Below are 26,091 nucleotides of genomic sequence, written 5' to 3'. Positions count from 1 at the left end.
TGCTCGCTGACTGAGGCGGCCGGGTCCGGCGGGACCGTCTAGTCGGAGCCGGCAAAAGGGGGCGCGCGGGGCGGCGGGAGGTGAGAGGAGCGTGCGCACGGGGTGGGGGTCCCCTGTCTCTCCTCCCCTCCCACTTCGAACCCTCCCCCGCCGCCCCGCGCCGCGCGGCCCCTAGAGCCCACTCCCTGTACCAACGGTCACCCCGCCCCGACCCTCCCCCTCACACGCCGTCTCCCCACCCCGTACACGCGCCCCCCCCGCCCGACCCTCCCCCACTCGTGTGCACCTCCCCTAGAGCCTCCCTTCCCCCGTCATGCCCCTCCTGGGGCTCCCTCCCGTGCACACCCTGCCTCTCTCTTTCTCTTCAGACACGCCCCCGGCCCTCCCCCAGCTCCTCTTGGACCCTCCTCCTCCTCGCTCCCTCCCTGCGGCTCCTGCCTATCACAAGCTTGCTGCACGTCCGAGCCTCCTTATTCCTAGCCCCGGTGACCCCCATCCTGGCGTGCACGTGCCTTCCTCCTCTCCCGGGCCCGCCTCCCGGCCCATGCTGCCGCTCCTTACCCCCGCTCCAGAGCCCCCCCCATGACCCTTTTTTTTGTGTGTCCCGCACTTGCCCATCCTCCTTACACTCCCTCTCCTATGCTCGGCGCTTGGCCTCTCCCTTCACATGGGAGCGCGCTGATCCCCTGCGGCCTCACGCGACGCCGGCCTTGCTCTCCTCCACATAGACTGCCCCTCGGCGGGTTTGGAGAGGCAGGAAAGGAAGACCTCTTTGGAAGGACTTGGCGGAGCAGGCGTGGGGAGGGCCTGTTTTGTGGCAGTTTCAGAGACTAATCGCCGTTTTCCATTTTCATGCTCCTACACTTTCACAAATTCGGGACTTGGTTTTTTCTAAAAAGTCCTGATGTCGTCATCTTACTGCGTCATCCCTTAGATATTGATTTTGACTTTGGTCACCGTTGTGCCATTGGGCGTTCTTGCTCTTTTTTCTGCTGGAACTGTTGTTCCTTTTTTTTTTCGGTTCTGTTTAATCACTGTCTTCGCTTTTAATTCTTCCTAAGTCCTTTCTCCAGATCATTCCAGCTCTCTTATCTACTCTTATCTCTTTTAATCTCCAAAATGAGCGTTAGACTGGTTGACTTCCAAAGGCTCTAAATCTGTGGCCCGTTATTCTATTATTGCTTATTCAGTGATATTATGCCTCCTTTCATTTCTTTGTCTACTTTGCCTTCTATACAGTTCTACTCCTAGCCTCATGATATCCAGAATCTGATACTCCAGCCACTGCCATCCAAATTCCTCCTGTCTTTGCCCCTGCCCTGGATCCCTGGTTCTGGGCTCCTCTTCCCTCTGTCCTGCTGAGAGAAGTCAGTTCTGCCCCACAGTCTCCACGTCCCCACAGAGGCTCACTTCCCATGAGCGCTTTTCCTCACCCCGCTCCTTTCCTTCCTCTGTTGTAGGCGCCCAGGATGGTGGGAGAACGCAGAAGCAGGGACCTGCTGGTGCCCCTGGGCCCACGGCTGCAGGCGTACCCCGAGGAACTGCTGCGGCAGCGCCAGGGCCACGATGGGCATCCAGAGTACTTGATCCGTTGGACCGTCCTTCAGCGCGGGAAGGAGGGCGGGGTGGGCAGCGGCAGCTCCATAGAGGGCAAGGCGGAGCACATCCTCATGTGGCTCTCTGCCCCCGAGGTCTACGCCAACTGCCCCATGCTCCTTGGCGAGCGCGCGCCAGCCAAGGGGCCCCCGCACGAACCCGTGGGCGGCGTGGGCGCCTTTCCCCGGGATGCCGGGGGGCTGGACGAAGCCTCGCTGGGGGAGATGGCCGCAGACGTGCGAGGACTGGTGCGTCGAGCCGCCCGGCAGCTGGATGGGGGGGGGGGGCTCGAGTCCCGCGGCCTCGGTGCTACACACCATCCACGTGCTCAGCGCCTACGCCAGCATCGGACCCCTGGCTGGCGTCTTCCGGGAGACGGGAGCCTTGGACCTGCTCATGCACATGCTGGGCAACCCCGAGTCCCAGATCCGCAGGAGTGCCGGGAAGATGCTGCAGGCCTTGGCAGCCCACGACGCTGGTGAGGGCCAGCGGGGAAGGAAAGGGGCGGCGGGACAGGAGGCAGGACACCGGCGGGGCCCGGGATGGGGCCCCTTGGCAGAGGAGGGTGTCGGGTTCATCCGAGCCGACGCCCACCCACTGAAGGAAGAGGGGGATGGCCAGAAAGAGAGTTTAGAACTGAGCGGCCAGATGTGAGTGCACAGGTTATTGTGTGAGGCCGGGTCTCAGCCCTCAGAGCCCGCTGGTCCCCGTGAGCCCTTTGGCTCCTGGTTCTGCCGGAGGGTGGAAGAGAGAGAGTGAGAAGCAAGTGATGAGAGAGAACCGGGCAGAAGGCGGTAAATGGGCTTTTGGGCCAGGATGCAGAGCAGGGCTTGTGTTTTAGGGAGCAGGGCCCATGTGCTCCTGTCACTGAGCCAGCAGGATGGCATCGAGCAGCACATGGACTTTGACAGCCGCTCCACTCTGTTGGAGCTGTTTGCAGAGACCACATCCTCCGAAGAGCACTGCATGGCCTTTGAAGGGATCCACCTGCCCCAGGTAACCGGAGGGGGTGCGGGCTCAGGCTGGGCTTTTGTCCTCCCTTCTCTGGCAGTGTGCTTGGAAGAGGCAGAGTGGGGAGGTCAGTGCCCTGAGCCCCGGTGTTTGTCCTGCAGATCCCCGGAAAGCTGCTCTTCTCCTTAGTGAAGCGTTACTTGTGTGTCACGTCACTCCTGGACCAGCTAAGTAGCAGCGTGGAGCCAGGGTCTGGGGAGTGGGGAAACCGGTGCTCCCCTAACAAGTCCTCCAGTGTGGAGAAGAGCCGTGGCCAGAGGGAACTGGAGTTTAGCATGGCCATGGGCAACCTGATTTCAGAATTGGTTCGGGGCATGGGATGGGACCGGGGCCCGGGGAGGCAGCCTGCGTCTCCCCCTCGGCCCGCCCGGTCTATCTTTCAGCCCAGGTCCTCTGTGCCGAGCACCATCCTCCCCACCCTGCTTCCCCCTGCTTCCCCCAGGAGGCCGAGCCGGGCCTTCAGGCCTCGGTCCGAGTTCTCGAGCCTGAGTGGCTATGCGGACTACGTCCAGGAGACCCTGCAGCCAGGGATGCGCGTTCGAATGCTGGAGGATTATGAGGAGATCAGTGCCGGGGACCAAGGCGAGTTTCGGCAGAGCAACAATGGAATGCCCCCTGTGCAGGTCTGTGTCAGTGGGTTGGAACTGGTGGTCTCGAGGGTGGGGCGGGGGAGGTAGAATAGCATCCCTGGAAAAGAAAGAAAGATCCCAGAGAAAGTAGGGGAAGGCTAGAGAGGGACTCTCTCCCGACCTTGTCCCAGGGAGGGAGAGTAGCCGTTTGGAAAAGATTGAATCCCTGAGAGGCCAGATTCCTGGTAGGTGGAAAGGAGACAGAAACAACCGAGTATACTGCTAATTCCCTTCTCTTCTCATTTGACAGAGTTTGGGTCCTTTGTGTGCTCCTTCCCTAGCCTCCACTCTGGGGAGAGCTGCCAAGCCCCGGATGTTTTAGTGGCTGATGGGAAGGGGCCTTACATGCCCCAGGTCTGGGCCTCTGTTGCCCCCCTGGCCCAAGCGACTAAACTTCCTCCACTCTTCACACTCCAGGTGCTGTGGCAGTCGACAGGCCGCACATACTGGGTGCACTGGCACATGGTGGAGATTCTGGGTCCTGTAACTGAGGACAAAGTTACTACTGAGCCAGAGAAAGGGACAGGAAGCAATGGGCCCCAAGCCCCAGGTGTAGGTGAGCTTGGGGAGGCAAGACCACAAGTTCCTTGGGGAGTGTGGGCTTTTCTGGGTAGAGGGACTAGGATCAGAGAGATGCTGTCTATGACTGAATTGTCCCAAACGTTTCCAGTATCATATTCTCCTGGACATTTGGTCAGTATCCTCATGTCTTATACCCACAGTTCCTCCTTCTTTAGACTGGAAGCCTCTTGGGGGGTTGTATGCTCTGCCGTACCTTAAACCTGAGGCTCAGACCAACACAGAGTCTGGGTGCCTGAGCCAGGCCGAATGGTGGGAACTTCTTTTCTTCATCAAGAAGCTGGATGGACCTGAGCAACAGGAGTTTCTCCAGCTCCTCCAGGAGAATCCAGATGGGGAGGTATGTTGGGTCCAAAAGTGGTACTCTGAGAGGTGAGTCTGCTGGTAAGAGGGGAGGGACTAGTAAGTAGAGATTGTGTCAGGAGAGGGGCTTCAAAAACTGAACATGGTTCTGAAGAAACCATGAAGGCCTAGGGTAAAGGAAGGTGAGAAGATATTCCCTCTCAGTCCCAATGGTTCCTTTCCACTATTGTTCAATACAGTGTGTTTTCCCCATTATTCTCAGACCCTGGAGGAAGAAGCCCTGGGTGAGCTCTCAGTGCCAATGGAGTTGGCACAGAAGTTGGTATTAGCACTCAGTGGGCAATGCCAGGGCAGCACCCACAGTGACCTGCTGAGTTCTCATGTCTACAGCAAGTATGGGCCACAGCCTAACACAGGACATTCAGTCAGCCCAGCCCCTATAGTGCCTCAGGACACCTGCACTCCCAAGGCATCATTGCCTGAGAAAATCAAGGTGGAGGCTGAGCCCCCCAAGGCACAGAATGATTCCCAGCTTTTCAACCAACTCCTGGTGGCAGAAGGACTGGTTCTGCCCCCTGAACTGAAAGAGTCAGCCGGTGGTGAGTTCAGCCAAAGTGAAGTGGGGTAGAGATTTGCATTAAATCCTTGGTGGTCAAGAAGAAAGAAAGTGGGGAAGACCACCTTGGCTTGTAATCTAGACCTTAAGTAAGGAAATGGCCTACGTTTTTATTTAAAAGGATCCCTGGGATCTAATCCTCCTTATCTTCCTTCTCTGTCTACACTATTCCTAAAAGAGGAAAATCCATGTTCTAGAATTCCCCAATCTTGATTTTGATTGAATAGTCTTATCTCTTGGAATATTGAGATTGTTGGTCAAGGAATCCAGGGAGTATCTTACACCAAGAAAGACTGATACATCATCTCTTTTTCCCTCCAATCCAGAACTGTGCAGTGTCTTGAGGGGTCCAGGTCGAAGGAGCTCCCTGGAACAACATGTGACAGAAGCCATTGCCATGGTGCAGCGATCCAACTCAGAAACAAATCTGCAACTTTCAGGACTCTATGCTCTCTCTAAAGCTGTGGAAGAAGCCACAGGACGTGATCACCCTCTGCTCCGTCCAGACAAAGCTCTCAGGTCAGACCCCAGGAGAGGTAGGAGGTAACTGATGACAGAAAATCAGGAAGGTAGTGGGAGGGATAAGTCCAGGTGTAAGGAAAAAAGAGACAAAGCCAGATAGAACAGCTGATTAGAATAGGACCTGAGGCATAAGAAGAGAGAATAAGGAGGGGAGAGCAAGGATTTCAGAGCAATGGAAATATAATTGAAAGTAAGACAAGAAAGGGATTGATTGGGGAATGGAAGAATTCAGTAAAGTGAAGAGAGAAGATTGTAGAGTATAATGGGCAGATTAAGAATTGGGAAGAATCAGTTGAGATAAATGAAGAATTTATGGCTTGTTTAGCACTGTGAGAAAGTTGAGATAAGAATTTGGGACAGTGTATTCCAACCTTTCCCCAATTCCTAATCTCCAAATCAAAATTACTTGCTGCTCTGATATCTTTTTCCTCTAGAGAGAAGCTAGTCAAGACACTGATTGAGCTGCTGACTAATCAGGTTGGGGAGAAACTGCTGGTGGTCCTGGCACTACGCCTTCTTTATTTGCTCATGGCTAAACACGAGTGGCGTCCCCTCTTTGCTACAGAAGGTGGGGTCTACGCTGTGCTGGTCTGCATGCAAGAGTATAAGACTTCAGTCCTTGTGCAGCAGGCTGGTTTGGCGGTGAGTATGGGGAATGGGAATGGACTGTGGGGTCTTCAGCATATCTTCAGCATATCTTCACCATCCCCAGTTACCCTTAGGGTTATATGGGAGTGAGACTGATTGTGGTACTCTATAATCCACAATGTTTTTGCAGCAGAAGTCAGTTTAAAATGAATATCCAAAGCAAATTTGAAAGTGAAAAGAAAATCACAGGAAGAAATCCTGTGATCTGATTTGAAGTGGGAGACATGGTTCTCTCATCTTTGCTTTGATGGAGTAAGGTAGAATATTGCCCATTGATGATATGTACTTTCTATCATTTTTAGTACCATTTGGTAAGAGCTCACCAATTGCTTCCTCGAAACATTGGATAGCTACTAGCAGCAATAGGCTCCAACAGAGCACCAGGTTTTGCAGCTGCTGATTTCATTATAATAGGAATGGTTTTGACCATACCTTACTATCATACTATATTTCCAAGCAGGCACTGAAGGTCTTGGCCAGTGCTGGGCCCTGTGAACTTCCCAGTGGAGGCAGTGGTCGAGCATCTCCCTTGGCAGCTTCTGAAGCCCAGATGATCCGTGAAATCTTTGCCAGCATTGGCTCAGCTGCTCGTCCTGGCACTGACAATCTTTTGGGGGCAATCCCTGCTGCTGTCATCCTTATGCTACAAACTGAAGGGTAAAGGAGTTTGCTGGACTTTGCCTCACCCATAGTGCCCATCATCTCTGTACCCAACTTAAAACAACTGCCTCCTATACCTTTCTGAGGCTTGGTACTACTTGATCACAAGTGTTACTTTCATCTTTTGTTCCTTTCAGAAATTCCCTTTATCCTTACATCAGGTTCAGCATTCTTTACTGATGTTGGGACAGATTTTAGATGGGATCTTTAGAGGATTTAGAGATCACTGAACATTTGTAGTAAAAGAGACCCTTGTGTTTTAAAAAAAAAAATTTATTTTCTTCAATGAACAGAAATCTAATTTCTCTCCCTCCAGCATCCTCTGTGTTGAAAAAAGAACAATAAAAGAAAAAGCCCTTAAAATAAATTTATTTAGCCAAGCAAAGCAGATTCTCACATTGGCCAGTGTCGTGTGTGTGTGTGTGTTTGTGTGCATGCATACACACACACAAAAACTTGTATCTTAAAGGCTTGAGTTAGCATGTTTCTAGAGGAAGGGAGATGTATCAGTTGTGCTCATACATACAAAAAGTACTATTTTAAGGCCCCCATAGGCAAGGACATTGTCTTTGCTACATTTTATATCTTTCTCAGTGCTCTGCAAACAGAAGGTGCTCAAACATTGTTTGTTGAATTAGTAAATAAATGAATCTGGGAGTCTGTTATTGGCGCTCTTTCCTTCTTCTACCACAGAATACTGCAGTGAAAGAGAACCCTGAATTTGGATTCAGCAGACCTCAATTCAAATCTAGCTCAGATAATTTTACTACTAGGTTAACCTTGTACAAGTCACTAAAATTGAATCTCTGCTATTCAGTTTCTTTATCATTTAAGTGAAAGGGTTAGATTAAATGCTATCTGAGGGCCCTTGTAATTTTAAGTTCTATGTTTTTCCTTCCCTTCTATTTCTTTCCTTTCTTCTCTGCCTTCTCTCTTATTCTCTCTCCCCCCCTACCCCCATCTCCATTCTAGGTGTTCTTCGGCTGTAGGCAATGGGCTCCTCCTCCTTAACATGCTCATGTGCAACCACCAAGCCTTAGGGGAACAATTGGCAACCCAGGAACTGCAAGAAGCCCTGCACAGTCACTGTGGGGGAGGACCAGAGCCTGTGCCCCCCACTCGTACCCTCATCCTTACCCTGCTCAGCCGGCTTTCAGAGCATGGGCCTCCTGGCAGCCCAGAGCATGCAGGTACTACCATGGATCAGGAGGGCTGGGAAGTGGTATTTGGCTCTGGAATTTAAAGGAACTCAAAACTTGCTAGTTTCTAGTTGGAAACTGAAACTTTGACTTATCATTATTACCACAGAGGAATCCTATTAAGAGTCAAAAACAAGAAAAAATGGGATTCATTGGTCCAAGTTACTAAAGGCCTTAGAAGGAACAATGAATAGAGACTGGGGTGTCCCTTTTGGAGAGTTTTGAACACAAAAGACATTCTCATTTCTTTGGACATGGTATAGTACTGCCAGAAAGCAGAGAGAGAGATAATATGACTTCTTGATTTCCCCTTAATTAGGGAATCTAGAACTCCCCAAGAGTCAGGGAGAACAGGGAAAGTGATCCTAAGAGTGGGAAAAGGACATGGCTAGAAATAGGAAAATTTTGGAAATTTTGAAGCTTTGGAAAATATGAGTCTCCTTTTAGTTAATTTTTGGACAAATGGAAATAGAGACAATACTCTTTTATCTCTCTTTACAGATTTGAAATTACTGAATTTGGCAACATAAAAATGTATTATGTGTAACATGGCTTTCTTTGAAAAATGAAAACTCACAAAAGGTCTCAGAAAAAAAGAGAATTTCCTAAATATTCCTAGGTTGATTGGGGGGGGGGGGGCGCTAGATCTTTAGTTGTACACATTTATTTACCCACTTCTTCCTCTGTATTTGAGCTATAGTAGCAGAGCCACCTTGCCCTGAACCCCAGGCTGGAACAGATGAGCCATTGCTGCGGAACCTAGTGGGGAGCGCTGGCCCCTCTGGGGAGTTACTTTTAGAGCTAGAGCGAAGCATCTGCCCCGAAGGATCCCGGGAGGGTGATGTGAATCAAGTGCTGAAGAGGCTTCAACATCAGCCCCAGCCTTTCCTGCTATTGCTACAGAGCCTGGAGACCCCGGGGCCTAACAAATCACTACATATGACAGTTTTGAGGTAAGAGGATGAGTGAGAGGGAGGGAAATAAAGGGCATATGGGGTAGTGGAGGATGTTAAGATAGGATAGAGACCATGCAGGGATGGAAGTAAGTAGTCAGTATGAAGCAAAAAAATTGTATTTCCACCTCTTCCAGAATACTGATCAGGCTGCTGGATTTCCCTGAGGCCATCCTCCTCCCCTGGCATGAGGCCATGGAACCATGTCTGGCCTGCATGAATGCCCCCAGCAATGACCGGGAGGTATGACTCTTCAGTAGGGAGGGAGACTGGGTAGCAGCATCCAAAGTAGAAAATAGAAAACATTGTGTGTTGACATTTCCTTTTGCCTGACTCCTGTTTTCCACTATCTCTATTCTTGCATCTGTTTGACCAAACTTTGTGTATTTGGCCTTGCCCATCTCTTGGTCCTGGTTCCTTTTCTACCCTTCCCTGGTCCCTATCCCAGGTGGTCCAGGAATTAATCCGCTTCCTGCATCGCCTGGCCACATTACACAAGGACTGTGCAGTGGTTTTGTGCCGTCTGGGAGCTCGAGAGGCCCTCACCAAAGCCTTGGACAAGCACACCGCCCAGCTGCTCCTGGGACCTGAGCTCCGGGACCTAGTGAGCGAGTGTGAAAAGCATGCCCGGCTCTACAGTAACCTCACAACGAGCATCCTGGCTGGCTGTATCCAGGTCAGCAGCATGGGAGATGAGGGGATAGAGCCTCAAAAATAACAAGAGATTAGGGTGGGGAGGGAGGGAGAAGTGCTGGGTGAGAATGTGGCGTCACAACAGCAAGGGAAGCAGGTTAGGGTTTTAGGTGGAAGGGAGGGAGCATCTGATCTATCAATCTGATTTGGGATGACTAAGAGAGAGGGGAATTTTTTAACCAGATCCCTGCATGACACTATAGTTTATGCTAGGTTTGATGAGAGGGGGGAAAAAGCAAAATCTTAGAACTTTGACTTTCTTGCCATAAAACATGTCCTCTCTGTCACTGTGCTGTAATGCCCTGTAGGGGGTGAAACTCTGGAGAAGTATACTTGAAACAAGGTGTTACCCAGTGGAATTGATGAAATTGATGGTTCTCTAGTTCACACATACTCAGTGTACTGTAATGATATAATTGTAATAGGGTATTTAAACTGGGGACAAAGTCAGACTCAGAGGGAGACTGGTTGAGACTGGCAGAGTGTCAGTGTGTCAGTGTCAGACTGATGGAGAAGACTGGGTCAGTCTATAACAGACACAGACTGAAGGAGACAATAAAGACTTTGGACTCTATTCTTGTTCATCCTCGTGGTGTTTATCTTGCTTGAGACCAAGGCCCTTCTGGAGAACCTCCAGAAAGCTAGTCCAGACATTATACCGCCCTTTTCTTTTGCGATGTGTTAAAATTATTTCTATTCTTGTGGTCTTACTACAGATGGTTCTTGGCCAGATTGAAGAGCACCGAAGAACCCACCGGCCCATTAACATCCCTTTCTTTGACGTCTTCCTCAGGCATCTCTGCCAAGGTCAGTGTCCTTCACTTCCCTTTGGTTAGGGTCAGTGGCTGTCTCTCCTACCCTCATCATTCCCAGCCTGGTGGTTTTCCCAGTCCTTCCTTGCTTTCCTCTGTCCCTTGTCCTTCCTTCAGTCAGACTATGATTGTTCTTTCCTTCCTTTTTGGCGCCAGGGTCCAGTGTGGAGGTGAAGGAAGATAAGTGTTGGGAGAAGGTGGAGGTGTCATCCAATCCTCATGGGGCCAGCAAACTGACTGACCGAAACCCCAAGACTTACTGGGAATCCAATGGCAGCACTGGCTCTCACTACATCACCCTGCATATGCACCGGGGGGTCCTTGTCAGGTGTGGTAAAATAGTCACTGTTCTGGATAACACAAACTATTGTGCACTAGAGTGCTGTGTATATACTTCCTTGGAACCTTATGGAAGGGAGCATATAAGAGCCCTATACTTGGTATGAGGCTGCCTGGCTCTGCCCTTGGTTTGACTGTTAATTCACTTGTTGACATTGGGCAAACCATTTAACTTCCTCAGGAAAATCTCTAAAAGGAAGGGAGAAGAAGAGGAGGACTTACATGATTTCTTAAGATCCCATCCAGGTTTAAAATGTTTTGGGTCTGAGCCTAGAAGTCCAAGAGAGGAGGAAGTCTCTGAATCTTGACTGAGGGACTACCCTCTGGGCATGGTCTCTGATGGGTTCCTTCCCCCCAGACAGCTGACTCTGCTGGTGGCCAGTGAAGACTCAAGCTACATGCCAGCCCGTGTGGTGGTGCTGGGGGGAGACAATGCCAGCTCTGTCAGCACTGAACTCAACACAGTGAGAACCCCGATCCCCCAATTCCCATATACTTTTCTACCATTCCCAGCAGCTAAATCATTGTATATGCAGAGAGGGTACCTCTTCCCCCAGAGGGAAGTCCTTAGCCCTTTGTCATAAGGGAAGTCATAAATAGTGGTAGTTAGGACTGTGGATTGGTGGAGCCCTGAGATCACAGGGTGGACCTTGTGAAGGAAGAAAGAGATCAGTGGTCCCAGGGGCCAAAGGAAGTTGATTAAGGGCAAGGAGAGAATACTGCTCCCTTCTGCATCATCAGGAATGTGGCAACTCTTTCTCCTGCTTTAGATTAATGTGATGCCTTCTGCTAGCCGTGTGCTGCTCTTGGAGAACCTGACCCGCTTCTGGCCCATCCTTCAGATTCGTATCAAACGATGCCAGCAGGTAAAAGCTTAGTGCAGGGTCTGTGGAGGTCAAAAGACCTCTTTGCAGAGGTTAGGGAAGCATTAAACACAATGATCTTGTGTTCAGGGAACAGGAGGAAATAATAGGGATGGGAGAGTTATTTTTAACATATGAAGTATTTGAAAGAAGGAGGCCACACTTTGAATTTGGGTCCTTACTTGACCTGTTGGGAAGAGGTCTAGGAGGCACTACAAGTATAATAATGTGGGAGTTGTTTATGGAGTTATAAGATACTCTAAATTGGTGGGATTTGGGGCCCTAACTTTGTACCAGCATTTTATCCCAAAGCTTGGCTGAAGGAAGAGTTTGGGGAGGGAGCCCAGTTGCTGCAGAAAGTCACTGACAGTCACATGTTTCAGGGTGGCATTGACACCCGTGTGCGAGGGGTGGAGGTTCTGGGCCCCAAACCCACTTTCTGGCCACTGTTCCGTGAGCAGCTGTGTCGCCGCACTCACCTTTTCTACACCGTACGAGCCCAAGCCTGGAGTCAGGATATTGCTCAGGACCGGAAGCGCCTGCTGCAGCTCTGCCCTAGGTGTGGAGAGGGACATCTGGGGGGGAAGCGGAGAGCAAGACAGGAGGGAAGAGGGTGGGGTGAGAGTCACAGCCTAGGAGAGTCTGGGGGATTCAGAGAGGGGGATAGGGCATTTCTGGGGGAGGAGGCCCTCCTTATGTCTGTGGGGGGCTCTTGACATGGGAATATTCAGGGTATTGTATTGAGGGATAGTCTTGGGGCCAGGGGCTCGTGCCTCTAGCTCCTGACCCTGTCACCAGACTGAACGGGGCTTTGCGCCATGAGCAGAGTTTTGCAGATCGATTCCTCCCTGATGATGAGGCTGCCCAGGCACTGGGAAGGACCTGCTGGGAAGCCTTGGTCAGCCCCTTGGTGCAGAGCATCACTGCCCCTGGTAACTATCCCCTTGCCTCTCTCCCAGAAACTGCCCCTGGTAACTTGTACAAGTTCTGCTCTGGGAACTTTTCCTCAAGAAGTGTCCCTGGTAGCCATCCTGTAACATCTTCCCCAGTGACTGCCCCGGGTTACCATCCTATAACTTTTACTTTGATAGCTTTCTTTCAAGAACTGCCCCTACCAGTAATTGCTCAGCCTCCATCCCATCAATCAGCCCACAATTTATTATTTTTTCCTGACCTTCACCTGCTGTTTGTTCCCATGTTGCAGTGTCTTCCTGAACTGTCTTCCCTTCTCAGATGGCAGTGGGGTGAGCCCCCTGGCCTGGCTGCTGAGCCAGTATCTGGAGCACAGAGAGAAGGCCCGTTGCCCACAAGGCCGAGCAGATTCTTTTACTTCCCGGGTTCGTCGTCTCAGCCATCTGCTGGTGCATGTGGAGCCTCCACCAGGACCTCCTCCTGAACCTCCCACCCGGCCCAGTGAGTCTCAGGAAATGAGTCCTAGTTGAGGGTCCTCAGATAGAGACTCAGGAAAGAAAAATCACTCCCATCTTTTCCCTAGGAGTATTATCTCAGTCCGCTGTGCCCCCCTTCCCCCTTGTTTCTCTTTAAGCCCTCATTTCCTCTGTTTTTCCAAGTCTGTGACATATTCTATCCCTCTCATCCATCTTGGAATATTATCATAGCTTAGGGATGGAGGGATGTGTCTTTTGTTCCTCATGTGCCCTCCATCATGTTGAGAGGGATTCAGGAGAGAATCCTCAGACTAGGGGTCAAGAGACTGAGACTTTTTTTCCTTCCATCTCTGTCTCCACAGATGGCAAGAATAGTAAGAGTCGGGAGCTGAACTCGGGGGCTGGACTGGGACCTCCTGGTGGCAGCCTGAGGGGTATCACCCAGTGTTGGAGGGGAGTGGTACAAGAGCAGGTGGGCAGGGTGGGAGCTGGCGGGTGGGGGGAAGGCCTAGAGGAGCCCGGCCGCCCCTTCATGCTCCTGCCTCCTGTCCTCAGGTGAGCAGGTTTCTGACTGCGGCCTGGCAGGCCCCGGACCTGGTGCCCAGCTACTGCGACATCTACGAACGGCTCCAGAGCGCTGGGGCGGAGCTCTTTGGGCCGCGGGCAGCCTTCACGCTGGCCCTGCGCCAGGGCTTCTCTGGGGCTCTGCTGCAGCTCTCCTTCCTCACCGCTGCCCACGTGAGTCCTCCCTGCTCCCCCTTCAGAGGGGCGGCCTCCCCCACCCCCATTCCCAGACCCCTCCCTTCTTCCCATCCTTCTGCCCCCTTTCCACTGCTTCTGCCTTCTGCTCCGTGCCCAGGTGAGCGAGCAGTTCGCCCGGCACATCGACCAGCAGATCCAGAGGAGCCGTGTAGGTGGCCCTCAGGGGAAGAGATGCTGGGCCAGCTGCAGCGGAGCCTGGAGCCCATGATGGTCCTGTCTGGCCTAGAGCTGGCCACCACCTTTGAGCACTTTTACCAGTGAGTGAGAGGGCCTCAGAGGGGCAGCGAGAGTGGCACCGAGGGCGGCGGTCGTGGCTGAGTGGGGACTCCGGGGGGCCCTCCAGAGCCGAGGCAGGAAGCAGCTGGGAGGGCACCGAGTCCGTCCTCAGTAAGGCCTGGGCTACGTGCGCTGCAGGTACTATCTGGCAGACCGCCTCCTGAGCCTGGGCCCGAGCTGGCTGGAGCGGGCCGTGCTGGAGCAGATTGGGCTCTGCTTCCCCAACCGACTACCCCAGCAGATGCTGAGCAGCCTGAGCACGTCGGAGGAGCTGCAGCACCAGTTCCACCTCTTCCAGCTTGAGCAGATCGACCAGCAATTCCTGGAACAGGAAGAGGATGAAGAGCAAGGGCTGGAGGCCTATCCCCAGGAAGAGGTGAGGCAAGAGGCAGGGGCTGAGGCCCCAGTCTCAAGAGGAGGTGACAGACAAGGGCCAGAGACCCAGCCTCGGCAGGAGGTGAGGTGAGAGAGGGGAGGTCTGGGGCCGGGAACCCTTTCCTAGAAGGAGGTGAGATCTGGGGCCGGGGACCCTTTCCTAGAAGGAGGTGAGATCTGGGGCCGGGGACCCTTTCCTAGAAGGAGGTGAGATCTGGGGCCGGGGACCCTTTGCTAGAAGGAGGTGAGATCTGGGACCGGGGACCCTTTGCTAGAAGGAGGTGTGAGATCTGGGGCCGGGGACCCATCCTCAGGAGGAAATGAAGTGACAGAGAGGCTGGAAGCCCATCCCCAGCGGAGGGGAGGGACAGGGTATTTAAGGATGGGCAGACAGAAAATATACGGAGCTGAGGAAGCCCTTCCCTGGGTAGAAGAGGGATATGTGGTATTTATGCTTATATTCCCCAGAGCCCCTGACCCAGTGCCTTGTGCATAGTAAGATTTTATTATGTGTTTGTTAAATTGGACCGACTTGAAGGAGGAAGGTCCCTGAGAGACATTTGTCCCCACAGCCAGTGGAGGAGCTGGTGGCTGAGGAGCCAGTCCCTGAAGTGTCTGTGCTGGTCCTGTCTCCCCGCTGCTGGCCCGTGTCCCCCCTCTGCTACCTGCACGAGCCTACCAAGTACTTCCCCCCGGCTCTCAGCACCAGCCTCACCCGGTTTTCCAACTTCTACAGTCAGAGTAAGAGGATGGGGGCACAGCTGGGACATGGAGCTAAAAAAGGGGCATAAGAAAGAATAGACTAAGCTTATGAGAGTGCAGTCTAAAGAAGACCTAAGAGTTTATGTAAGAAGATAGAATAAACAGAAATTTTGGCATCGGGGTGCATGGAAATGAGGCAACACTCTAAACTAGGCGCTGCGTTACCCCTGGAGTCTTTGATCCTTAGCATCCTGCTCTTCATTGAGTTCAAGAGTTCCATGGAGGTAAGGGAAAATAGAATGGACAGTGATGGCCACCAGGGGGCACAAATGCTGCTCGAGAACAATGGTATGTGGCTGCCTCTGGTACCTAGAGTCCTTTCTCTCTTTCACCAAATGTTAAAAGTTGAAAGGGACATTAGAGATGATCTAGTTCAGCTTCCTCACTTTTTAGGTGAGGTAGTGCGGCCTTAGAGGAGTAGTGACTTGCCCAAGATCACACAGTTAGTTGTAGCACCTTTACTATAATAATATTTTCCTGCCTCAAAGTCTAGCACTACATTATGTTTCTTGAGCTTTTGAGCTTTTGAATAGGGCTGAACCCTGTTCTGAGCTTTGGAAAAGAGAAAAATAAGAGATGGATTATCGTCTTCCTGGGGGTAAAGTGGCAACTGTCTAGGGCAAAATATACCACACGTGTTAGAATTAAAGGAATATTTTAAAATACTCTTGTAACACTCATTTTTAATGCAAAAAAAAAAGAAAAAAGAAAAAAGAAAATCTTTCCCTATGGAGTATGTTATTACTATTTTGTAGTCATTTAAGTTCACAACTTCAGGGAAGGCTCAGACTGTCCAAAGGACTATTATATACGAGCAATGTAATTTAAAAATCTTACCTGAGATCCCAAACATCTTGACCTTGCTCCTGTCCATAGATAATTCCCATGCTTACCGGGGAACCTACCAGTGTAATGAAGACCTCTAATGGAGACCTCTAATCAAATGGTCTTTGTCTCCTTATCTTTGAAAGATTGTAAGCTTTCAGAATTATATTTCATATCTTACTAGTCTCATGTTTTCCATAGCACCAAGCACAGCATGGAACACATAGGAAGGACTCACTAAATATGCATTAGGAAACAGATACATATAAGACTGAGAGACAGACGTCTGTTGACAGTTCCTTCTCTACATTCTCAGGTCAAAATCGACCAGTCCTAGAACTGGGGCCTCGGCGGCGGCTACAGTGGTCATGGTTGGGCCGGGCTGAGTTGCTTTTTGGGACACAGACACTACATGTCTCCACTTTGCAGATGTGGCTTCTTTTGCACTTCAACAAGATGAAGGTATTGCCCTATTTTGTCTTTCCTTATTTTCCTGGTTCCTACATTTGATCTTTCTTTTCTGTTTTATATGCTTCCCTCCATTTTTTTTTTTTTTTTTTTTTTTTGGTCTTTTGTCTTTAGAACAATATGAAAAATCTAATTCTGCTCCTGTCCCAAGTACAGGCTTCCTTCTTTCATCCCCAGCCAATCCTTTGCTCTTCTTTTTAAAGCCCAGCCATTTGCCAGATTGCTATGGGAAGAAGTACTTTATATTCTTAATTCTTTCATTCCTTTCACTAGGAGGTGCTTTTGGATACTCTTCTTCAGAGCTCAGACCTCTCTTCAGAGCTGTTGCATCAAGCCCTTCAACCTCTCACCTCAGCTCTTGGTCCCTTGAGCCTTCATGAGGGTCAGGATTTCCCTCCTGGAGGTAGGTAATAGTTGTTGTGTAGGCTTTCTGCCTGGGGAAGGGCAGGACAGGGAAGAGGGGAGGTGAAGGGAGAAGGGAGGAATTTAAGTTTTTATACTTTTACCTCCCCTCAGAGGAGCTGTGTCCTATCCCCTTGGCCATATTTCTGAGGGCATTGGGGGTGGGGGTGGTGTCTCAGGTGTGCTGCGACTTCGGGAGGTGGAGAAGGAGCCTGGGGGGGAGGCCCTGTGGCTGCTCCCCCCCCAGACATACCTGAGTGTGGAGGAGGATGAATGCCGAACCCTGGAGAGGAAGAGGAACCTCCTGAGCTGCCTCCTTGTCCGAATCCTCAAAGCCCACGGCGAGAAAGGCCTGCATATTGATCAGCTTGTCTGTCTGGTACGGGGGAAAGAGGTCCATGGAAGGTGGTGACCTAGGGGTTCTCTAGGGATGGTTATTGGGAAGCAGCATCTGTCTATCCAGCTCCATAATGAAGAGGCCACCCAGGAGCCCAGATCTGGAGGTACTCCAATGCATCCATTTGGGATTTCAAATCTCACAGGGTGTATTTTTGGCAGTTAGGTGGCAAAGAGGAAAGTATGTTGGAATTGGAGTCAGGAAGAACTGAGTTCAACTTCTGCCTCAGACACTTTGTGATCCTGGGAAGGCTTTAAATCTTTATCAGCTTAAGTTTTCTCATCTATAAAACAGGGATAATATCACCTACCTCACAGGGTTGTTTTTAGGATCAGATAAGGATAAAATATAAAGTACTTTACAGATCTTAAAGTGCTATATAAATGCTAGTGTTTGTTATTCTCTGGAAACCAGATTGAGGATTGGAGTTGGTTGACAGTAACCTTTGTGTGTGCCCCTAGGTACTTGAGGCCTGGCAGAAGGGCCCATCTAGCCCCAAGGGCCTGGGCAGCAACATGGGTGGAGAGGCTGGCTGCAGCAGCGCCGATGTCCTCTCCTGCATCCTCCATCTCCTGGGCCAGGGTTATGTTCGAAGGCAGGAAGACCGGCCCCAAGTCCTGGCATATGCAGCTCCAGAGCCTGCAGATCCCCAACGGGGCCAGGCCAATGTTCCTTTCTGTGGCACTCGGAGTGCTGTGACTTCCCAGCTCAGGTGGGCTGGAGGAGTTGCCCTGTCTCTCACTCTCTGTCCAACTTGGAGCAAACTGGGGAAACTTGACCCATGGTGGGCACTGCTGGGACCCCAAGTTTCACCTCCCTGTCTGCCCCCATCAAACCAAATGTTCAGTTGAATAGGCATTTGTATTAATGGTGTGCTCCAAGATACTGAAATTACAAAGATAATAGTTGCTGCCCTCAAAGAACTTAGTATATTTTCCTTATTAAGCACATTTCACTATAAGCAAACTATTTTGAAAATACAACTGTATTCAGCAGAAGTTTCTTTAGTGTATCTACTGTGTTCTATAAAGCCATTGTAAAACACGAAAACCCATGTTTGCACAAAAGACAAATCGACAATTACAGTTTTTAGAATCACTATAAGCTTTTTCTTAATTAGCCTATTCACTTGATGCTTTAAAAAAATAAGATTAATTTCTACCAAAATAGCGTATTTGTCATAGTTGTAGATAATCTGTCTCTAAGCTGTTCTTGATCAGGATGGGTTAGGCTTGGATAGGTTGTATGTATGAGACAGGGTTACTAACAGTTATTCTATATCTCATCTCCAACTAGGCCTAAAGAAGTGGCTGCCCTTGCATCCTTGCAGCTGCCTGCAGGCCGAACCATGAGCCCTCATGAGGTGGAAGGCCTAATGGAACAGACAGTGAACCAAGTACAGGAGACCCTGAGCTTGGAGCCAGACGTTGCACTGCATTTACTGGCCCACACTCGATGGGGGGCAGACCAACTGCTGCAGAGCTACAGTGAAGATCCAGAACCCTTGCTGCTGGCCTCAGGCCTTCGGGTACCTCTGGCCCAGATGCCACCACCACTCCCCACCCAGTGCCCTGTATGTGTCAGCCCCTTGAGCCCTGAAGATCAGCCACCTGCCCTCTGCTGCATGCACTACTGCTGCAAGGTGAGGATGCCTCTGCCTCTAGCCATGCATTTTTTCGCTACTTAACTAGAGATCTCCATTTCTCTTTCATGATTGCCTCTCTTTTAGATTCCTGATCTTAATTTTTCTTTCTTTTTTTTTTTTTTAAACCTAAACTAGACTTCTATATGCTTTAGCTCACGTTTCCTTATGTCCCATTCAGGATACTGTCTCTCCACTCTAGTCTTCCATACAACATGGTTTTCTTTTCTTTCTGGATCTTTGTCTCCTCTTCTGAACAGTTTTCCTTTTCCTTCTCTCCACCCCACTGATTGATTCATCATTTAACAAATATTTATTGAGTATCAGCTGTGTAAGACCACATGGCCTAATGGAAAGAATGTTGTGCTGAGTCAGAAGATTTGAGTTGTTCTAACTCCAGTACTGACTAACTAAATGACCCTTGACAAATAACTTCACTTGTTTTTGTCTCAGTCTCATCACCTATCTACATTAAAGGGTTGTAAGAAAAACACTTTAGGGGCAGCTGGGTGGCTCAGTAGATAGAACACTGGACCTGAAATTCTAATGTGACCTCAGACATAATGGCTCTGTGTCACTTAGCCTTGTTTGCCTCAGTTTCCTCATCTGTAAAATGAGCTGGAAAAAGGAAATGGCAAATTACTTTGGTATCTTTGCCAAGAAAATTCCATGGAGAGTGTGGTTTATGGGATCACAAAGAGTTGAACGTGAAAACATTACAACGAACATTACAAGGATATGAGAAAAAAATCACTAAGCACTGTTATACATAAGATGTTAGTATGTGCATCATACTCTACAGTCAACACCAATGGGAGAAGCAGATCCTGCTAAGTCAACAAACATTTCCCAAGCCACTGCACGGTTCTGGGCCTTAGGAAACAGTCCATGCCCTGAGGAATTTGGAATCTAGATGGACAAATGAGACACATACAAATGAAAAATTCAGTAACAGTTCAAAACACTATATGGCAGAAACGTTCTCAGAATTTAGAAGTAGGAGAGAACACTGTACCTCCTAGTGTCTGGGTCTCAAGGGATGAGGCAGCCCAAAAGATGAGGTAGCACAGAAGTGTCAGATTCAAAGCCATATGCTGACAACTCCCAAGTGGGACCTGAACCACATTAAATGTTATTGGGAAATGTTTAGCAAAAATAAATAAAAATACAAAAAAGAAGAAATAATGTTAATTTGTGATTTTCTAAGACAGTTGAGTTCCCTTTTTATTTGAATTTTGACACCTTTGGGATAGCAGATGTTCTAGGTAAGAAAAGCACCACAAGCCAAGGTTAGAGGTTGAGAATGACTTTTGGGTTACAGTGGAGTAAATAGACATGTAGAGGATTTTTATAGGTGAGTAATGGAGCTAAAGTTGATTCCTAACTGATAAACCAAGGAATTTGAACTTTATCCTTTATGTAATAGTGAATCCTTGTACATTTTTTAGCTGGAAAATGATATGGTTAAAATAGTAATTTGGAATGATTAACCTGGCAGTCTTGTGCAAGATGGGAGATGAAACAAGGAGACATATGGGTTTGAAATGCTGAAGGTCTGAGTGATGGTGGCAACAGTAGAGATGAAAAGAGAAGAATGGATTTGAAAGAGATTGTGAGTGAAGAATTGATTGACTGGAAATGTACCATGGGAAAAAAAAGTCAAGAATCATGGAGGGTTTTGCAGAGAGGAGAGCAACTTATCATTGGCAGAAAGAGGGAAAGTCTGTTTTGTGGGGGAAAGATTGTTTTTCTTAAGTGTCATTGTTGCCTTCTGCTTTTACATCATACTCATTTCCAAATATATCCCTCCCTCTCTTCTCTCCACCAAGGCTTACCTTATAATGAGATTAAAAAAAACCCAAAAAAACAGATCAGCCAAACCATCAACGTGTTGACCATGTCTGACAACGTATATGACATATGACATGCACAGTTTCTTCAATGAAAAGGATGTCGGTTTTGCTGATTTGTTTTAGATGTTGAGTTTGTATGACTTCAAACAGCCAAGTGGAAATGTCCAACAGAGGATTAGAAGTAGTTAGAAGAAAAGATTGGGCTTAGGAGGGTAAAGTTGAAGATTTGAAAGGCAACCATATAATCCTAGACCTTGTGCTCTGTGCTTTTTTTCTTATCTGACTCCTGCTTAGAATTGATGCCTCTTTTTCCCTCTTGGGATTCTCTTTTTTCTTTCTTCATTTTGGATTTATCTACATGGTGTTTATAGACCAGTTCTTCTCTCCTCAAGTTCCAGAGATTTAGGGTTGGGTTATCCCAAGAAGATAAAAATAATAACTGGCCTTTGTTTAGCATTTGAAGATTTACAAAGTACTTTTCTCAAAATAACCCTATGATAGAGGCTAAGTATCCTGATTTAAAGGAGAAAAATTGAATAACTTGTCCATAACTAGTAAATGTTAGAGTTTGAATTCTGATTTCAAGTCCAGTATTTGATCTTTGCTGCACCAAGATCCAAATCTCTTCAGGTTAATCTTAACGGGGAAGCCTGGCTGGTACTGAGTAAATTGAGTCTGGCCGTCTGGGACAGTCCACTTCTGGGGAGTCTCCAAGGTATAAGCTAGATGTTTATCTCCTGCTATCCCCCAGCTGTAGGATGGTAAGAGGTCCTTGGTTCTGACCACCTCAATCCTGAATTCCCCTAGTCCTGCTGGAATGAGTACCTGACAACGCGAATTGAACAGAATCTTGTGTTGAATTGCACCTGTCCCATTGCTGACTGTCCTGCTCAGCCTACCAGTGCCTTCATCCGTGCCATTGTCTCTTCCCCTGAAGTCATTGCCAAGGTACTTATCCTTTCCTCTCCCAACTTCTCCCCTCCAACAACCTAGCTTCTGTGATTCAGAAATATGAGGGATGGTCCCTGGGCAACGAAGTAGGAGGGATACAATTCTGGCATTTGGAGAAGGTCTCTTGGAGTTATCTCCCAATTCTCTTGGTGTCTTTCTTTGTCACAGTATGAGAAGGCCCTTCTGCGAGGGTATGTGGAAAGCTGTTCCAACATGACTTGGTGCACCAACCCCCAAGGCTGTGACCGTATCCTGTGCCGCCAGGGCTTGGGCTGTGGGGCCGCCTGCTCCAAGTGTGGCTGGGCCTCCTGCTTCAATTGTAATTTCCCAGAGGTGGGCACCCCTGTCCCTATACACATACATGTTTCCCTTACACATTCCTATACAGAGACTATATGCATTCATGTGTGCTTGTGAATGTATATGCATGCAGACACAGTGTTACTTGTTTCTCTCTCCACCCCCATTTCTTTGGCAAAATGAAATATCTTTATTCCACCTTTCTCTCCAGAGTCTGGCTCATTCTTTCCCTTGATACCCCTCTCCTTCATCCCCTCCTTCCTCCACCAATGGAACTCACTCCTTAGCCTGATGGAGTTGGGGGCCTCTGCTCAACTTTTTCTACCTCTCTACTCAACCCAGGCTCACTACCCTGCCAGTTGTAGCCACATGTCCCAGTGGGTGGATGACGGTGGCTACTATGAGGGCATGAGTGTGGAGGCTCAAAGCAAGCACCTGGCCAAGCTCATCTCCAAGCGCTGTCCCAGCTGCCAGGCACCCATAGAGAAGAATGAAGGGTGTTTACAGTAAGAAGGAGAAGGAGGGGCAGCTGTGCTAAAGAGACGGGAGAGGGATCTCCATGGGGTGGTCAGCCCTTAGCCTTAGAGCCCTTAAACTTTGTCTGGCTAGAGCAAATAAGGGATCCCAAGAGAAAGGGCATTTTTCATTTGGGGAGGAGTGGTAAGGACTCCAAGGAACAGTATGTTGGGGCATGTTTGTGATCAGGTTGTAGAATTTCTGAGGCATAGGAGAAGAATGGTGATCCAGGGGTTGGGTAGGATAAGGCCTGGGCACAATCAGGATGTGGATTCTGTTCACAACAGGTTTTGAGCTTTTTGACCCAGGAATTTTAGTGCAATCAGTATTCCCCTCTTCCTTCCGGAGGGACTTGGGAGCATTCTAGCAAGGGGCAGTTAAGTCCTCTCCGCCCTTGGCATTGCTGGTAACAACCTTGCCCCAAAATGGGCCACTGATCTGTGTTCTCCCCAACAGCATGACATGTGCCAAATGTAACCATGGCTTTTGCTGGCGCTGTCTCAAGCCTTGGAAGCCAACACACAAGGATTATTACAACTGCTCAGCCATGGTGAGAAGAATGGAAGAATGAAGATCTAAGGGAGGAGGGTATGGGAAGTTGAAGCTCCCAGAACCAGGACTTGGGTGCTTTGCAGGTCAGAGTGTGGGCTTTGTGCTTCAGAGCATTGGTTACCCATCACTTTAGGGTACACTTCCCTTCCCCCATCCCCTCAGAGAGGCTGGTGGAAGTAGGATGGATAAAAGGGAAGAAAGACAGACATGACAAGCCCCCCTGCAAGCTTGAGAGGTCAACTTAGAGGTAAAGCCTATCCATAGAATACCCTGAGCTACTATGGCTCTGTCCCTCATCCCTAAGGAGAGTGGCCTAACTCCTAGAATACCATTCATCATACTTCAGTTTGAGAGAGGAAGTTATAGAAAGTACCAAAAATGGGGGAATCTTTGCTCACTGACTTCTTCCCTTGCCTCCCCCAAAATCTATTCTTCCCATTTCCTTTTCCTTCATTTAGGTAAGCAAAGCTGCTCGACAAGAGAAGCGGTTTCAGGACTACAATGAGAGATGTACTTTCCATCACCAGGCCCAGGTGAAAGGGAAGGCCTAGGAGGTAGACAGGATGCCTGTGATCTCTCTGGAATCTCTGGGAGGGCCACACACTGGGTTAGAGAGATACAGCTGAGGGCCCAGGAGCAGCAGGTGCCCTGAACTGCCTAAATTTGGGGGAATGAAACTTCAAACTGATGCTAATGAATGTCTTTCTGGACAGGAGTTTACACTGAATCTACGGAGCTGCGTCTCCGCTATCTCAGAGATGCCCCCACCACAGCCCCTCACCTTTCTCATTGATGCCTGCCGGGGCCTAGAGCAGGCCAGAAAGGTTGGATGGGATGTTTGGGAGAGGCAGGGTCTGATGGGTTTTGCTGCCTTCCCACTATCTAAATTGAAGTGGAGAAAGGAGAAGAGACAGGTCCAGCCTCCCCGGACAGGGGATGCAGGAACAAAGAGTTGAGGGAGTTGTCTAAGCTGCAACTGGAGGGCTCTTTAATCACCCCCCAGGTCCTGGCCTATGCCTGCGTATACAGCTACTACAACCAAGACACGGAGCGCATGGATGTGGTGGAACAGCAGACAGAGAACTTGGAGCTGCACACCAATGCCCTTCAGATCCTCCTGGGTGAGACCCCTACTCCTAGGATAGCACACCTCAAACCTGCCCCCTCCCGCAACCTCAAGGCAGGGCCAGGAGCAGCCCCCAACAATCCCCTTCTGCCACAGGTTCCCATAGAGAAGATGCCCTTCCTCCTTCCCCCCTTCACTTCTTTCTGTTCAATGAAGAATCTTCTCCCTGCCCATAAAGAATTAAGACCTCTGTGCTAAACCATCCCTACAGAGGAGACCCTATTGCAGTGTCAGGACCTGGCTGCCTCTCTGAAACTCTTCAAGGCTGAGCACCTCAGCACAGGCCTGGAGCTTCTTCGGCGTATTCAGGAGAGATTATTGGCTATCCTACAGCATTCCACACAGGTGCATATCCTACTCCACCCCACCCTGCCTAGTTTCCCTCAAACATATAGATTCTAGTACCTTCCTCCCTCTCCACCACCACTCCCTATTCCTTTCCTCCTTTCTAGTACTTTCAGTAAAATATCAGAACCTCTTCTTTATACAAGAATCATTGTAGAATATCAGTAGGCTAGGTGAAAAGCAGTTCCTGCCTTCTAGGAAGACCAGCAGTTTAGTTGTAACTTATATTCACGGCCCTTTTATGTACCCATTTCTACAAGATTGCATGGTATCCAGCTACTCCCAGAGAAAGAACTCTGGGAGATGACTAAAAACCATTACATTGAATTCCCAATCCCTATATTTTTGCCCACCTGCATTTCTGATTTCCTTCACAAGCTAATTGTACAATATTCCAGAGTCTGATTCTTTTTATACAGCAAAATAACGGTTTGGTCATGTATACTTATTGTGTATCTAATTTATATTTTAATATATTTAACATCTACTGGTCATCCTGCCATCTGGGGGAGGGGGTGGGAGGAAGGAGGGGAAAAATTGGAACAAGAGGTTTGGCAATTGTCAGTGCTGTAAAGTTACCTTACCCATACATATAACCTGTAAATAAAAGGCTATTTAAAAAAAAAAAAAAAAAAAATTGCATGGTATCCCTACTCTAAACCCTTTGAAAGAAGGAAGCCTGATATGTTTCACCTGTTTCCTCCTTCATTCAGGCTTTGTCTGGTTACTTAGGATCCTACTGGGATTATTTTCTCTTTTCCTCATATCCCTCTTTCCTTTCCTTTCTCCCCCTCCCTTTGTCCCCCTTCTTTCTCTCCCTTCTCTCTCTTCCTTTCTCCTTCCGCTCTAACTCCTTCCCCCTCTCTCCATCTCTCCTTCCCTTCCCCTTTTCCCTCTCCTCCCTCCTTTTTCACTCTTTCCTTTTGTCTTTCCCTTCCCTTTCTCTCCCTCTCCCTCAAACGCTCAGCTGATGTTGAACCCACAGATATGCAGATGAGCAGGGGCTTGTGGCCAATGACCCTTCCCCCCAAATTCTTCCTTTCCTCTGACAGGATTTCAGAATTGGTCTTCAGACCCCACCAAGCTCAGAACCACAGGAAGTGAAGGTGTCTAATGTTCCCAGCAACCAGTGAGTAGGGGAGTGAGAGGGTCTTCTTGACACTGGAAGGGAAGAGGGTCTTGTACTGCTGAGTGGAGGGTGGGGAGGAACCCCAGGAAACCCTTTAGACCTCCCTTCTCCCATAAGCTTGCTGCTAAATGGGCCTCTTTTCTTTCTCTCCTCTCTCTCACCTCAGGCCACAAGGATCCTCAGAGCTGGGTCAAGAAGAAGAAGATGAGGAAGATGAGGATGAGGTACCAGGGTGGCAGCAGGATGAGTATGATGATGAGGAGCTGGATGATGACAATTTTTCCTATGATGATGAGTCAGAAAACCTAGATCGAGATACTTTCTTTTTTGATGATGAGGATGAGGATGAAGGTTATGACTAAGGGGTGGTGGCTGTGCCTCCCCCCAAAATCAGCCCACCCCCAGTATGGGTAGAAAGTGCCTAGGATGACTGTTTTAGGAGTTAAGAAACTTTGGGGTTGTCTTAGGGGTGGGTCATCCCTCTCCCATAGAGGGGCCCCTCAGGAGGGCTGCCCTGAAACTCTCTGGGAAAACTGACCACCAGGGATTGTACCTTGTTCTGTTTATTAAATAAACGGCTTTTCTTTTACCTGTCTTCA

General features: G+C 49.2%; 1 protein-coding gene across 1 annotated transcript; it reads left to right on the top strand.

Annotated features, from left to right (window-relative positions):
• Nucleotides 1–590: 590 nt before the first annotated feature.
• On the top strand, nt 591–26,091 carry CUL9 (cullin 9). The gene is given in 42 exon segments (XM_031964816.1): nt 591–1,871; nt 1,873–2,074; nt 2,438–2,592; nt 2,709–3,230; nt 3,654–3,792; nt 3,959–4,155; nt 4,381–4,717; nt 5,061–5,253; nt 5,691–5,898; nt 6,365–6,561; nt 7,537–7,754; nt 8,458–8,716; nt 8,854–8,959; nt 9,165–9,392; nt 10,126–10,216; nt 10,378–10,549; nt 10,919–11,024; nt 11,331–11,426; nt 11,807–11,982; nt 12,222–12,355; nt 12,657–12,836; nt 13,174–13,283; nt 13,367–13,549; nt 13,671–13,734; nt 13,737–13,830; nt 13,988–14,225; nt 14,797–14,965; nt 16,128–16,273; nt 16,553–16,682; nt 16,861–17,060; nt 17,540–17,790; nt 18,375–18,720; nt 21,381–21,521; nt 21,693–21,857; nt 22,167–22,330; nt 22,797–22,890; nt 23,351–23,425; nt 23,606–23,716; nt 23,896–24,013; nt 24,230–24,363; nt 25,416–25,492; nt 25,659–26,091. Coding segments are annotated over 42 exon segments (7,524 nt in total). The 5' UTR covers nt 591–1,469; the 3' UTR covers nt 25,855–26,091.

Source organism: Sarcophilus harrisii, chromosome 4, assembly GCF_902635505.1.
Source record: "Sarcophilus harrisii chromosome 4, mSarHar1.11, whole genome shotgun sequence".
Lineage (NCBI taxonomy): Eukaryota > Metazoa > Chordata > Mammalia > Dasyuromorphia > Dasyuridae > Sarcophilus > Sarcophilus harrisii.
This window is presented reverse-complemented; position numbering and strand designations above follow the sequence as displayed.